Genomic DNA, 15,802 nt, shown 5'->3' on the forward strand with positions numbered 1-15,802 from the left:
TTTTTTCTAGTTTTAACCCTTCAAACACTACTTATAATGTACACAATGAAGCCCTGCACGGATCTCACTGATCTGGCTGGGCTTCACTGTGTTATGTCCGGCAGTATTTTACTCATCACTCCTGTAAAACACTGCCCAACAATACGAATCACATCGACATCGGACGATACAAAAACAGAAAACTTGACACCATAGTAAATTAGCGTGGATGATTTCAAAAAGTTGCAGAAACAGACATCCAATGACATTAAAAAAAACTCACTAGAAATTGGCACAAACACAATTATTAGTAAATAAACCCCCTTCTCTCTGCCTTCAAATGGCTGCAGACAAATGGCTGCAGACTGTCAATCTCTTGACATCTGTAGCCATAGTGCATTCAACAGGGCAGAACCCAAAAAGTCAACACTCATTGGCGAGGGGCTGATCTCCCAACAGAATTAAAAAAGTTGAGACAAAATGGATATACGAACTAAGGACTTTACAACCATTTGGTTTAAACATTGACATTGAACTAAGTGTTTTCCTTTAAACACACTCAGCTATAAAACACTTATTTTTTATTTTTAGATAATTATTTTTATTTATTTTCATATTCACCTTTCACATATACCTATAAAATATATAGCCTAATGCTGAAACATGTGCTTACAGCCTTTTTTTTACCAAGTTTCTGTTTGGAACTTCAGTTTTTAGAAAAAAGTTTTAAATAAACTTTTTCAACAAGGAGGAATAAAAGAGGCCTCAACAGCATAACCCAACATCCTGGACAAAGTGTCGCTGCGCATGAAATGCGTTGGATACATAGTCCCGTCATAACGCTACCCGGAAATAATGTTCCGTGGCGCCTTCCGAACTTCCGATCAGGGAGGAGAGACGCTGGCACCTGCGTACATATGGATTATTGCATAACTTCAATTAAAGGACCCAAGCTAGGCTAGAGAGAGCTAGATTACCTGTTGGAGGACCATGATACTGCATCTGGTAAATACTTTCCTGTTTGCATTTGCAATTGAGACTGGGACTTTCCAAACAGCCATTAAAGAGCTGTAAACACCACCACGGGGCACATTGCACTTTATTGGAAGTTCTTTGTTTTTAAACTGTTTTTTCCTTTTCAGTATAGGCTATATACACATTTACACATAACAAGCGCTCTATGTATATACTTAATGTTAGTTCAATTTATGGATCTGCTGAAATTATAGCGCAGTAGTTTTTCTCTTTACCATATATGTGCGGGTGTGGTTCATCAAATCGACAGTGTCTAGGTCGACAATGTTTAGGTCGACCACTATAGGTCGACAGTCACTAGGTCAACATGGATGGAAGGTCGACAGGGTTTCTAGGTCGACATGTGCTAGGTCGACATGAGAATTTTTTTTTTTTGTCGTTTTCTTCGTAGAGTGACCGGGATCCCAAATTAGTGCACCGCGTCCCCACGCATGGCTCACTTCGCTCGCCATGCTTTGGGCATGGTGCCTTCGCTCCGCTACCGCTTCGCTCGGCACACTTTACCATTCCAATCGTAGTCCACGTGGATCGTTAAGTATGAAAAAATTAAAAAAAAAAAAAAAAATTTGAAAAACTCATGTCGACCTTTAGACCTGTCGACCTAGCACATGTCGACCTAGAAACCCTGTCGACCTTCCATCCATGTCGACCTAGTGACTGTCGAAATATAGTGGTCGACCTAAACATTGTCGACCTAGACACTGTCGATCTTCAGACCGGATCCCATATGCGCAGTATGGGTCTAGCACATGACTTTGTGCTTCAGATCCTTTGTGACCTGAATTAGGCCCCATATCCCACAGGCAGAGTGGTTTACAATTCTTGGGATGCCAATATGACATTGAGAATTGCTTAGTCTTCTTGCGTCTTCCCATACAGAGATTTATGTAAGAGAGACTCTTCACTTTTAACTTTTCAAGTTTAGAAAAAAAAATTGTCTAAGCTTTTCTCTTTATGTCATTATTATAAATTGTTTTTGAATATATACTTTATTCCTTATATACTTTATACATTGTATATTTTGCATATTATTTTATTTACTAATATTGGTGTATGATATTTATCAGTTTAGTTTACCTGTGGATTCATTCAATCTATGATACATACTGTATATGTATTACAGATTATTGTTTGTATAATGATAACTGGGACTAAATTGAAATTGCATAGGGAAATTGGAAACTTCCTATTTGGAGTGTGTTGTTCCTGAAATTCTTTCTGTCGTGGCAGATATATATTTGACAAATTACTAAAGAATGGGAGATACAGTATACTGGGTAGAGTAATAATTCTGTAAACAGACCAGATGGTTCTTTTTCCATTATCTCCATGTCAGACTCACTGGCTCAGGTGAGTGCTGAAGTTGACAAAGTTACAGAGAGTAGTTAGAGATTAGAGTATCTTGGAACTGGATTTGTGTCATGGATGCTTATTGGACTTCAATGTCAGGTTATTATCAAAACAATATTGTATTGTACATTAAGGATCGATTGGTCAAAGATCTCAGTGTGCGGTCCCTGCCTTGACTTGCCCCTGATTTGAGACCAGCTTCAACCTATGTTTTCATGTGTCCAATTTACTCTTGCAGCATTGGACAAATTGAGTAAGCAAAATTGGATTTGGCTCCATACCTTTCACCACTGACCCAGCTATGGAGGCATACAGTGTCATGTAGGGCCCACCAGGGAAATTCAGTGGTAGGGGCCCATGTTTAGGTGGGTACACACTAATAGATATATCTGCAGATCAATTGATCTGCAGATATATCTATGTACGGATCGGGAAGTGTGCTGAGCATACACACTGCCCGATCCATCGGGGGACTGACGTCATGAACTGGGCGGGCGCCCGACCGCCCAGTTCAGCTGTCAATCACCGCCGGCCGCCGCAGCATGTGTACGGGCGGTCGGCCGACCGCCCCGTACACACACAGCGACGCGCCAATATATCGGTAGATATATTGGCCGTCGGCTGTGCTGCGCGGCCGACGCGATACGTCTGTGAACGATGGAATTCACAGACGTATCGGCCGTACACACTGGCCGACGGTCCCGCGATATATCGGCCGTTCAAGAGAACGGCCGATATATCGACCAGTGTGTACGGGCCTCTAGAGGTGTGGCCAGTCTGCAGAGGGGGTGTGGCCTGCCACCTCATTGGTTTGACTAACCATTAGAGAGTTTAACTTTTGGGACCCTTTATAAATAAATACAGTAAAATCAGCTGCTACATGCATGATAATGTACCAGATTAATAATAGCAATGCACTGTAGAAAATACACCATAGTCCTGTATAAGGTAACATATGTATAATGTATAATTCAAGTGCACAGTCTGGAACCTGATCCTTAGAGCAGGAGATGGGACCCCAGGCAGTGGGGCCCACATGTAGTTTCCCCTGTACCATGGTGGGCCAGTCCAAGCCTGTAGACATACACAGTTTCCTATGAGCTGTATTTCCTATTACATGTGATGCTGGGTATCGGTGGGTGTGTTCAATTGAACCATCCTCTTGGTTTATTTGCTTGATGCTCCTTTGTAGAGATGTGTAAGAAGTATGCCCTACCCTTATACCTACAGTTTGAGTATATGCAAATTAAAAGCTTTGTACAATCGCAGTGCTATTCTTCAAAGCTTAGGGCTCACACTCTTTTTGAATGGCTGTATCTGCATACAGTATGAAATGCCATGTTACAGTGTTTTTCCAGGAAAACACTGTAGCATTGCATTTTTGTATGCAAGTAGTCGCAGTCACACACAGAATATATGAATGCTGCATATAATTTTAATCAGCAGAAGCTGTTTGTGCATCCTATTGCATTACATTGCAATTAAGATGAATTTTCATGTGAAAAAAATGCAGAAAAAGACAGCGCTACTGAGTCATATGGCACTCACACTTTCTGTGTAATCCGACTTGTAGCGCACAAATCAAATATGTAAGAGGACACATCTGTAGCTGGATAAAATAAATGAGAAATCCACCCAAAATAAGGGAAAATAAGACGGCAAAAATAATGGAAACAAAGTATATAAATGACTTACTTCAAGTTCCTTCTTAGGCTGATATACAGGAAGTTCACTGATCAAAAGCTGCAGCAGTATAAGCTTGGCCTCCACTGAACTACCGTTATACCCCTAGGGGAGTGACATCACTTCCTACTAGGAGTTTAGAGACAATTTTTTACTGCTCATTAAGTGTCCAATTTGAATACTTATATAAATCAGGGTTATGTGGAGTAGTTTATTGTTGTAATTATCCATTTTGTCCATTCAGTAACCATATTGCTTAGCAGTAGTGGAAGCTAGAGGAATACTGGACCGTGCTTCCTGCTTGCGTTCCACTCATCATTGGTGCACAGTGGCTTCCTTAACCTGTGGAATGCATGGGTGCCATGCTGGGCCACATGCCTTTCTCCTGTATTAATGATGTCAGCGTCATGACATCACTCCGCATCTGATGCCACGATGTCGCCCTTCCCCATCCTCTGAACAATGTGTGTTCCAAATAGGGTATACATTGCATTCCAAACAAGAGTCCGTCTTTATCACAGGGAACAATGTGCTTTCCAAACATGTTACTCTATGCATTCCATTGGGGAGCCATATTTTAAAGAAATACAGAGCATGTCTGTATTCTTTTGCATAAATTGATGATTTTAAATGCTCAAAAATGGATTACTTATAAAGTGTGAACGATGTGTACATTATTAAATACTAGACTTTTATTTTATTTTATATTACTTATTAGGTGGATTACAAAAACTTTTTTGCACATATAAAGTAACTTAAATAAATAAATAATTGTATGTGTCATTCTATAATCACCTTATCGAATCATATTCCCAATATAAAGAAGGCCGCATGGGTGTTTTATGTAGTACACCACAAATTGTCTATTGCGTGTAAATACAGATTTCATTTTAAATTTGACTCTCGACTGAGGATGTTAGAAACCATAGCTAGATTAATGGGCGATGCAGTACATGCAATAGCCAATTTGTGGTGTACTACATAAAGTGCCCGTGCCGCCTTCTTTATATTGGGAAAACAATTAGATCCTTCAATGAAAGAATGGCTATGCACCGAACCACAATAAGACATGCCTTAGAGGGATAGGTATGCAACCAGCCGGTTGCACAGCATTTTAAGAATCATAGACATGGTCTCTCTACCTTACAGTACAAAATGATTGACACAGTCGCACAGTCACCAATAGGGGGCGAGAGAGGACGTGCCCTCCTGCCACTGGAGTCTAGATGGAAAGCTAAATACAGTCCAGCATCATGGATTGAATGAACATCTCTCGTAAAGTTGCTTTTTATGATATGTGATTGAATTGTGCTGTTCATACGGTACCTGCATTTTGATAAAGTGTATATATTTATCATTACAATCTACTATTTGATTTTATTGCACAGAATGTAGCATGTAAGGGTAAGCTTTAACTGTCAATGTAACTTGGATATGTAGGTGAATTTAACCCTGGGTGCTTTAACTTTTTTATATTATATGGGTTGTTTTTGTTTACTACAGCTCCATGGCAATGCTCCATGTCATGTGGTGGCAGAGGTGCAGCCCAGTGATGTCATCAATGGGGACCCATCCAGGAAGTTAACCGGCAGAGTTTGGTGGTCTCTTCACTATCAGTATCTATTTAAGGAAAGCTATGTATGTCATACATTATATATTTACATCCTGACGAAAGAGTAAAATCTGAAATGTAGATGTAACCGTGAGATGGTGAGCAGTGGATTTATTGTTATTACAAGTCCTTTGAGTGCCACCTAGCCTATTTGAATTTATGTACAGTATGTACTTGAGGAGGGCACCAAGGCATTTTAAGTATGCATGAAGCAGAAGTTCCGGTCTATAGTGCGTGTGTGTGTGCGTGTGTGTGTATACAGTATGTATATATATATATATATATATATATATATATGTACAACAATAGAAGAATTGGCGCCAAGGGGTCGCATCAACTCCCAAATTTCTAACCCTTAAATGGTTAACACTTTTAAACATAAGATAATAACATGTTCCATCATAAAACATTTATTAAAAACATATTCAAATTAATACAGAGGAGATGTATTATTCCAACCCTGTGTTGTGAAGTTATCTCCGAACCAATTTTAAGGAGGAGGAGATTGTTGTGTTCCTTCAACACTTGTATTCAGCGCTAAGAGTCATACAACTTAAAGTGTGGAATAATACATCTCCTCTGTATTAATTTGAATATGTTTTTAATAAATGTTTTATGATGGAACATGTTATTATCTTATGTTGTACATTCCTTATCTCCAGTTCCTTCTAACAGGGGACTTAGTTGAATCAGGCTGCCTGTACCAAATATTTTATGTTTTATTCAGATTGACAGTTTTAACAAACTAGCGCAGTGGGAGAGTATTTGTTTGATTTTATATATATATATATATATATATATATATATATATATATATATATATAATTGCTTTACTAATTATCAGCACTTTGGTGCATTTTTGAAGGTTTTCCCAAAGCAATCTAACACAGTCTTTTCTCTGAGTACTTCTGCTGCAGAAAGCTATTTATTGTATAGGCAGTCATAGATAACTACTGAATACATAAAATGGGTTGGAATTGATACATTGGTGAGAGGCCTTTCCTTCCATTGTTTCATTATATTGAGATTATTATAATTTTGAAGCAGACACATTGCACTCAATTTTTGTATAGATTTATTTTACATTACATTGTCACCTAAGAATACTATAAATGCCTTCAATTAAAGTTTTTTTTACATTATTTTACATTCATAAATTTTGACAGCCATTATTGAAGACTTCTCTGGTTAGGTCAAGCTCAAGGACAGCTTCTTGGTGAACATAGCTGCCATATTTTATTTCTTCCTTATCTTCCAAAGAGTAACCTATCAGAGGATACCCTGACACCAGCAAGTCTATTGACAGACTGCTGCAATCAGAGAAGTTTTCCTTTTTTACAAAGTCTAAAAATATATTTTTATTTTTATAGGTCAGGTGTGTTTATAACTAACAAGACTCCCAGAAATCTTACTTTAGGACATCTAAAGTCTATAAAAGTAACTAACAAATATTGGACTAATGTTCTCATAGAGTTTATGGTTGAGCTATTTCTAATAAAAGGTTGAAATACTTAAGTAATACAGAATGTTATGTTTTAACAAGATAAGTATTTATAAGTATTTATAAGCAGCTTAACTGACTTTTTCTAATGTTTTGGCATTTGCTCATATTTTCATAAGCTACAGTAATGTCCCATCTTTTTTTGGAGAGTGTTCATTTTTTTATCATTTTGATTTAAGTTCTGATTTTATTTTATACCATAATTATATATTTAAAAAAAACTAGCAAAAGTATGTTATTTACATAAATATTAACCTTCTTTATTCCTGAATTATTCTATTCAACCTTGTTTTATTTGTTAACAAAAGTAAATCTGTACCACAGAAATAGGTTTATAGGATCTGTATAGCAAATCATAGCTCACATTTGGGAAGATATGTGCAATTTACCCATTACTTATAAAAAACAAGTTAACACAAATGATAAGCAGTTAAATCACTCAGTAACAGTTATGGCAGCTTAACATATTTTGCATAATTTGAATAACCTTTTTGGGATACACAAAAAACATGAATATAGAGATTTTATTAAAATAAATTAATCTAATTTTACTTAATTTAAAATACAAGAGGAATCTCTGGCACTGGGAGTATGCAACCTTAAAACTTGAGTATATGACACAGAGTTATAACTCTGCATAACCTTACTCAAACATTCATGGAGAGCAGATATGCATGTACAGTATCTGTTAGGAACCACAAGGATGTCAAAGATTAATAAATTAAAACTGGTAACTTCAGCATTAAAAACATGTTGTTGAAAAAATTGGAATAACCTAAACAGGTTTAGAAACATAGGGGGTCATTCCGAGTTGTTCGCTCGTTATTTTTTTCTCGCAGCGGAGCGATTAGTCGCTAATGCGCATGTGCAATGTCCGCAGTGTGACTGCGCCAAGTAAATTTGCTATGCAGTTAGGTATTTTACTCACGGCATTACAAGGTTTTTTCTTCGTTCTGGTGATTGTAATGTGATTGACAGGAAGTGGGTGTTTCTGGGCGGAAACTGGCCGTTTTATGGGTGTGTGCGAAAAAACGCTACCGTTTCTGGGAAAAACGCAGGAGTGGCTGGAGAAACGGAGGAGTGTCTGGGCGAACGCTGGGTGTGATTGTGACGTCAAACCAGGAACGAAACTGACTGAACTGATCGCAGATGCCGAGTAAGTCTGGAGCTACTCAGAAACTGCTAAGAAGTATCTATTCACAATTCTGCTAATCTTTCGTTCGCAATTTTGATAAGCTAAGATTCACTCCCAGTAGGCGGCAGCTTAGCGTGTGCAAAGCTGCTAAAAGCAGCTTGCGAGCGAACAACTCGGAATGACACCCATAAATTATTCATTTATTGATAAATGGCATTTTTTATAAATTTTTTATACTGTCAAATGTGTTAAAATAATAAAACCATTTTCACTAATAACAGATAGTCAGTAAAAGCTTAATATAGCATTTATTATATATCGTACAACATATAAAAAAACATGTAAGCATGAAATCATATGGATAAAAAAGGAATAAAAGTAAAACTGGACATGTTCCATAACCTCTGGAAACTTCTTCAAGCAGTAAAATTGTGAATGAGAATAGTGAGAAAAGACCTGACTTATAAGAGCTAGGATTTTTTTGGAAGATTAAACTTGGATAAACATACACATAATTTGTTAAATAAAAAATCCTTTCCTTCCTTAAAATTGGAATAAAAAAAACATACTCTACAAGGGTTGGACCCTTAGAAAAAATACATACCATAGTCAAAAGGATTTACAGCAATAACTATGTTATATGAGAACTATTTTGAAACAGTAAATACAAATAAACTAGAAATAGGACCATTTTGTAAAATGGAAACTATTTTAAAATAGGAATAATAAAATCATAATAAGTTTAAAATAGAAAATAAAAACAAACTAGAGTTGGACAATAGAGTGGTCAGGAGGATGAAAAGCAATAAGCGTAGGTAAGAAAAACAGTAAATATATGTGTTATAGAGTAAACAGGCAGTAGAAAGAAAAAACTAATAGCAGACTAGAGAGAATGATCACATAATTTATTATACGGAAACTAGAGTTGGATCCTTAGAATAACAGTATTCTCAGGAGGAACTACTTCTTTCCTCTAATGGACATAAAGAAAAATATAGATACAGATGAAGCCGCGCTCATCTAGTACGGCTCAATCACAAACAAGCACTCTCAGCCGGACTAGGTGTAACAGCACCTAGCCCCACTACAGGAGTGCACAAATATACCTGCATTGTAGTGAATGGGGCACACACGCTTCACTGACACGCGTGCAGCCCAGGCACTGCAATAGGTGTGCCCAGGCACAGATGGAGCCACGATTTCCGTGGCTCCATCTGTACCAAAAATTAACCAGAGAAGGAAGTCATCAATCCATCAAAATGAAAAGTAAGAGTAAGTAAAAAAAAAACAAGACATCTTCAGTGATTTGCAATTAATTTGCAATTGAATAAAACACAATTCTTGTCTCCGAAAAAAGGCCTATCAGTTGTTCCTTCCCATGACCCCAATTCTTTCACAACTTCCTGGAAAATGATGTTCATAAACACAATATTTAGGACACCTCACCCTGATCAGACATGTTTTAAGTTTGTGCCCTCTTAGCACCAGAAGGTCCAGTCTTTCAATTTGTACCCTAAGAATTGGGCAAACCCTGACATATCAATAGGCTGCAGGTACAGGATAAGCTTTTGATTGTGCTCAAAGAGTGCCCCCTAAATCTTATTACCTTCTTTTGGTTACAGAGTAGGCCTGAGGTAAAATGATTCAAACAATTCTGCTCATTAGACATTTCACATGCAAGTGCAATAGGAAAGCAAAGCAGCATGTGTTATTAGGCAAGTTACATAAGTCTTCTTTTTGATGCAAAATTAATTACCACAAAAAAATCACAAACCTATTATTAACTTAACACTATTCAAGATAATTAACAATACAAGAGATATCCCAGTTCCTCAACATTGGATTTGATGTTTAATCCATGTTTGTATATTCAATTGTTGCTTCCACCTAAAGTTACTTTGTCAAAGAATGTTGCATATAAAATGTTCCCTGTTATTGAGATATTACTCTGTTAGAACATATATTTACCCACTTTCATGCCTTAAGCAATGCAATATTTGTGAAATAAAATGGTATGATCTGTAGACCTACAGTATTGACAGTAATGTCACAGGAATTACCAGCCTCATGTTCTGTGATGTCGTATTCAGCTGAAAATTTTTCATAATCCCTCACCAAAAATTCTAAATAAGATGACGAATGATTTTAAATGTTTGTTTAACTCAATGAAATTCTATTAATGAATTTATCACATGCTTTATGAATGTCCTTATTTCTAAAGCTATATATGAAAGGGTTAATCATTGGTGTTACCACAGTATACAATAGAGACAGGAGTTTACTTAAACTTTGTGAATTTGCTTTCTTAGGTACTGCATAAATACTTATCAGGGTTCCATAATATATAGAGACAACGACCAGGTGGGAGCTGCAGGTAGAGAAGGCCTTATGTATGCCAGTAAGGGATGGCATTCTTAGGATGGTGGAAATTATATAGACATAGGAAACAGTAATGATTATGAATGGTGTGATAACTAATGGGATGGAAAGCAACTTAATTTCCATTTCAAACACATAAGTATCTGAGCAGGAAAGTTCCATCAAAGGGATAAAATCACAGAAAAAATGGTCAATCACATGTGGTCCACAAAACCATAACTTAAATATTGGTATAGCTTGAGTTAGTAGCAATAAAAAACTTAATACCCAGCACATGAGAACTAATTTAAAGCAAAACATGTGACTCATTATAGCACTGTAACGCAGTGGGTTACATATGGCCAAATAACGGTCATAAGACATCACTGCCAATAGGAGACACTCTGAGGTTCCGGAGGTACAAAAGATTAAATATTGAGTGATACAGCCTAAGAGAGAAATGAGGCCTCCATCATTGAGGACAACATAAAGCATTTTGGGAACAATATCTGTGGCCACCAAAATGTCACACACAGAAAGCTGGGTAATGAAGAAGTACATAGGAGAATGGAGATTCTTGCTCTGGGCCACCAGTGAGATGATCAGGAGGTTCCCACATATTGTCACCCAGTAAACCACAAGAAAAAGAGATATAGTTAAAAATTTATGCTGGTGGAAACTTGGAATTCCCAATAGTAAAACTTCTGTTATTACTGTGATATTCCTCAGCTGGAAGGTATTAAAAGAGCAGAAGAGTTCATATATGGTTTTTATGTATATAATTTATTAAACCGGACTTAAAATACTACTGTATTATTACATTCTACTGAGATAACCAAGAATATGCAAGTATGGTGGAGTTTGGTTTGTTATAATGTAGAGCAGGGATTCTGAAACCAAGTCCTTAGAAACAGTATTACCAACAAGTCATAATGTTTGGCTTTTTAAGCAATCACAACAAAACAGTTTAAAGACTAACGTGTCTTGTAGTTTCAATACCATCAGTCACATCTACATCACAGGAAGCAAATTTATTGTGTAATATTTATTCTGCATTGAGCATTAATCAGCAGAAACACAACAAGCCTTAAATAAATATGTGGAAACCATGGGCCAGTTTAAGTAAAAACATTTTAATTGTCAACTCGTCTAACAACTGATTTCCTGTGTTGTTGGCATTGTAATATTGCAGATAACAGTGGGCAAATTGCAGATACTGTAATATAATAGGATATTTATTTTATTTGTTGAGATATTTACCTAGCAATATACTGTACTTTTTTATTATATTTTAATAGATAGTATACAAAAAACCAACCATATTCCATTTTCAATTAATATTTGATGCGATAAGCAGTTTCTGCTAAATCACTAATTAATGAAAAATATTTATCCTTTAACCACTTAACTGGTATAGTCAGATCACATGTGACAGCGCTGCCCCACGGCTTCCCCCAGTGGTTGATGAGGAGATTTGTTCTGCAGATGTGCATAATAAAATATTTTTAAAAATACTTTTTAAACTATTAATTGAAAAAATTAAATTCAAATAAATTAAATAAATGGTTTTGAAGGGGAAAATCGTCAGTTAAGTGGTTTTAAAGAACATTATAATATAATACTATTCCCAAACACCTGCTCAGTACCATGACTAATGATTACCTATTATATATTTTTTTTAGTCAGTTTGATAAATCTACCCTGGGGTTGACTAAACAAGCATTTTGGAAAATATAAGTCTGATACCATTGCTTTCTGTAATATTTTCTACTTATTAGTAGGTACATTTAACTGTGACCCCAGATGTTAAATTCTAACTGGTTATCTCCCATAGTCTACAGAGTGTCCACAGTACCCATTAAATAAATGCTCAGTGTTCCTGTTTAGAACAGGAACATACAGATAATGGCACTTGCCTCTGCAGCAACATCTTGAAGAACATGGTTTTCTGTAATATTTATCACCCCGTTGTGATACTGTGTTGAGACACCCATTTGAGCAGTAGTTGGAGATCAATATACTGTACATATTTTAGAATCATTAAACAATAAGACGTGTCAATGCTTCTGCTTTCCTTGTAGACAAAATAGACAGTCTTACCCACAACATGGGGAGACTGAATTATAATGAACAGTAGGACACTTTTTATAAAGGCTGTGTGTAAACTCCAAAGGACCTATTTACTATATATCTCATGTGTAATCCTAGTAAATTGAGATTTGAAGCGTTACAATCCCTTGTGATTTATGATAATCACTGAGAAAATCAACAACAATTAAAAATAAATATGTTGATGTCTTCTTGTTTAATGGTTAAGAGCAGTACTCCAGAATAATATTGATATTGAGGAGACTTGAAAAGATGGATAAGCACTGACTTTCCAAACTTGTGTCCTTGTGACCTTGACTGACCCTTTATAGGGTTCGTCTTGACCATGGTTAATAAGTAAATGTCAATCTGTTCAAAGGTAATTGGAATTTAGAGAATACCATTCATGGTTTTTGTCTCTTGAAGGAGTCGATTACTTGATCATAAAGTTCAAGGTGATAGAAAGCTAATATCAATGGCTCTTTTTTTATTTTCAGCTTCCCTTAACCTTTCACACATTATATCTACCCTTATTTTTTCATGAAAGCAGGAGATGTGCTTTTAAGACTCAATTGGTTGGGCGAACACATGTATTTTTTATGAAAGAAAGGCATCAGACATTAACAGAAAAAAGGCAAGCAAACATCAGCATGGAGACAATAAAAGATACAGAGAAACCAATGCCTGTTGATTCCTGGCCAAATTAAAATATAGCAGATGCTAGGTTTTTAATACCATGGAAATGGGAGATGGTGGTGTGTGTGTGTGTGTGTGTGTGTGTGTGTGTATGTGGGGGGGGGCTAGGGAGAGAAGGGGGAGAGAGTGGAGTGAAACCTCAGATATCTTGATATAGTGGAAGGAGATATGAAAGATATTAATTGTTAAATTTTGAGAAGGGGTGGTGGCAAGGCTGCCAATAGAAATCTTGGGGTCCAGTACACCCATGTTTTTGGGGCCCCATCCTTCCCCAGTAGGTAGAGGCTGGTTTGTCATTGGCTCATCTCCCATCTCTCTCCATACTCACCTCCCTGTGTCTCACAGCCTCCCCTTGTGTCTATCGTCTCCCTATTCCCCTCCCTATATCTCTCAGCCTCCCCCTATGTTTCTCAGCCCCCACTCCATTTCTCCCAGCCTACCCCTGAGTATCTCAGTCTGCCTTTGTGTCTCTTAGTCTCCCATTGTGTCTCTCAGCCCACCGTCCCCATTTAACTTAGCTTTCCTGTGTCTCTTAGCCTCCCTATCCCCCTGTGACTATAAGCCCCCCATACCCCACACTTCCCCATTAGGTACAGGCTGGTTGGCCATTGGTACATCCCCCATCTCTCTCTAGCATCATCCCAGTCTCTTCACCCTCACTACTCACATGTATTGCTCCAGGACCATCCCTGTGTCTCTAGCCTCATCATCCCATGTCCTCCATCTCCAGCCATCCACCCATCCCACCTATGTCTCTCAGCCTCACACCCCTGCGTCTCACATCCTCTCCCCCCACTATGTCTCTTCACAACCTCTGTGTCTCATAGCCTCCCCTTGTATCACTCAGAACCCCATTCCCCACCCCATTTCTCTTAGCATCCCTATGTTTCACAGCCCCTTCTTGCTTTTTCTCTCAGCCACCTCTTGTGTCTCTCAGTATGCACCATGTCCCTCTGCCTCCATATCCAACTGTGTCTCTTGGCCCACCAACCCCGACCCCAATTCTCCCAGCCTTTCCATGTCACTCTTTCCCCTCTCCATGTCTTGCATTTCTCTCAGACTCCTGTCCCATTGCTCTCAGTCTTCCCCTGTGTGTCTCAGCCACCCATCCTCACAGTGTATCTCAGTCTCCACCTTGTATCTTTCAGACCCATCATCCTTTCCAACACATCTCTCTGTTTTTCCCATACCCCTTCATCTCTAACCTTCCAAACCATCACCAGACCTGTATACACTTAGCCCACACTTACCACTCATCTGCTGCTACACACTTGCAGATTCTGCTGCTTCGTCTTTAGTTCTGAGGCAGGTGGCTCATGTTAGGTTCCTCTGATGTCCACCAGTGTGATGTTATGTCAGACATGCTGAGTCAGCTCAAAAGAAACTTTATTCTGCTACTGCCACCCAATTGTGGCTAGCTGGGCTCCTTTTGCTCCTGCAGCTGCATAGAGCATGGCAGTGGCATAGACAAGGGGGGGGGTGGGCACATAATCTAGTTTCATTAGATTCCTGAGGGTCTGGAGCCCCTTGAAATATCAGGTGCCAGAACAAATATCTGCATTGTCCCTGTTGTCACTGGGCCTGGACTGTGGCACACTGGAAGGAGATAACCAAGACATACTGTTGTTAAAGCTTGGGCTCCCAATGTTGTTTAAAAGGCTACATGAGCACTTCAAGGAGCTGGCCATCCTCTCAATCTCATTCAGAAACCATATTTTCTGAATGAGAGAATCTGTGGAAGTGGGCTCATCGATACTTAGTTAGCAGTGGTGGGGGCATGTAGCATCTGTAAAGACAAATCTGTCAAGGCTGTTTTGATGGTGTGACAAATCATACAATGGTAGGGGGTGTAGGAGATTCTTGGGAAGACAAGATACAGTATATTGGGGTCCAGGAAGGAAGCCATAAGGGAATGAACTTCCATCAAGAATTCCTATAGAATAGGACAGGTCCTCCAGATATGAAAGAAAGAGCAGATGGCTAAGCAACCTCACCAACACAGTAAGGAAGCTGGGTAAAATATATTGCATGGTCTAGTAGGGACCAGGTACCATGTAAACATTTTTCTTGATAGAAACACAAATAAGGAATTAGACACATTGACCTGTCAGACCAATCAAGACCATCCAGGCAACCACCCTAGTCTGCCTCCAATTTCAAATCATGAGGATATCTCTGAGGAACTTCAGTGGTCAAGAATGATATGAGCCACTGAGGTGGACAAGCAGCACAACACTGTTGTGAGAAAGGCGTGAACAATCTAAAATACTATGTATATGAGTGCATGAGGAAGAAGTGTCAGTGCTGTAAGTACAGTACAGTATTTGCCAAAGGCAGAGACTATGAGAAAGAAGCTGTTGGAAAG

General features: G+C 38.1%; 1 protein-coding gene across 1 annotated transcript; it reads right to left on the reverse strand.

Annotated features, from left to right (window-relative positions):
* Positions 1–8,526: 8,526 nt before the first annotated feature.
* LOC134934015 (olfactory receptor 1468-like) lies at positions 8,527–14,509 on the reverse strand. The gene is made up of 3 exons (XM_063929538.1): positions 14,499–14,509; positions 10,467–11,377; positions 8,527–8,564 (listed from the first exon to the last, which is right to left on the reverse strand). The coding sequence occupies exons 1-3, from the start codon at positions 14,507–14,509 to the stop codon at positions 8,527–8,529; spliced, it is 960 nt and encodes a 319-aa protein (XP_063785608.1).
* Positions 14,510–15,802: the final 1,293 nt, after the last annotated feature.

The sequence above is a fragment of the Pseudophryne corroboree genome, chromosome 6 (assembly GCF_028390025.1).
Source record: "Pseudophryne corroboree isolate aPseCor3 chromosome 6, aPseCor3.hap2, whole genome shotgun sequence".
Lineage (NCBI taxonomy): Eukaryota > Metazoa > Chordata > Amphibia > Anura > Myobatrachidae > Pseudophryne > Pseudophryne corroboree.

What these genes read in the sequence shown, in the direction of transcription:
- LOC134934015 (XM_063929538.1), bottom strand. An exon ending in TGATAAATTCATTAATAGAA is followed by an intron (nt 8,565 to 10,466) that starts TTTCATTGAGTT and finishes CTGTTATTAGTG; the next exon opens with AAAATGGTTTTATTATTTTA.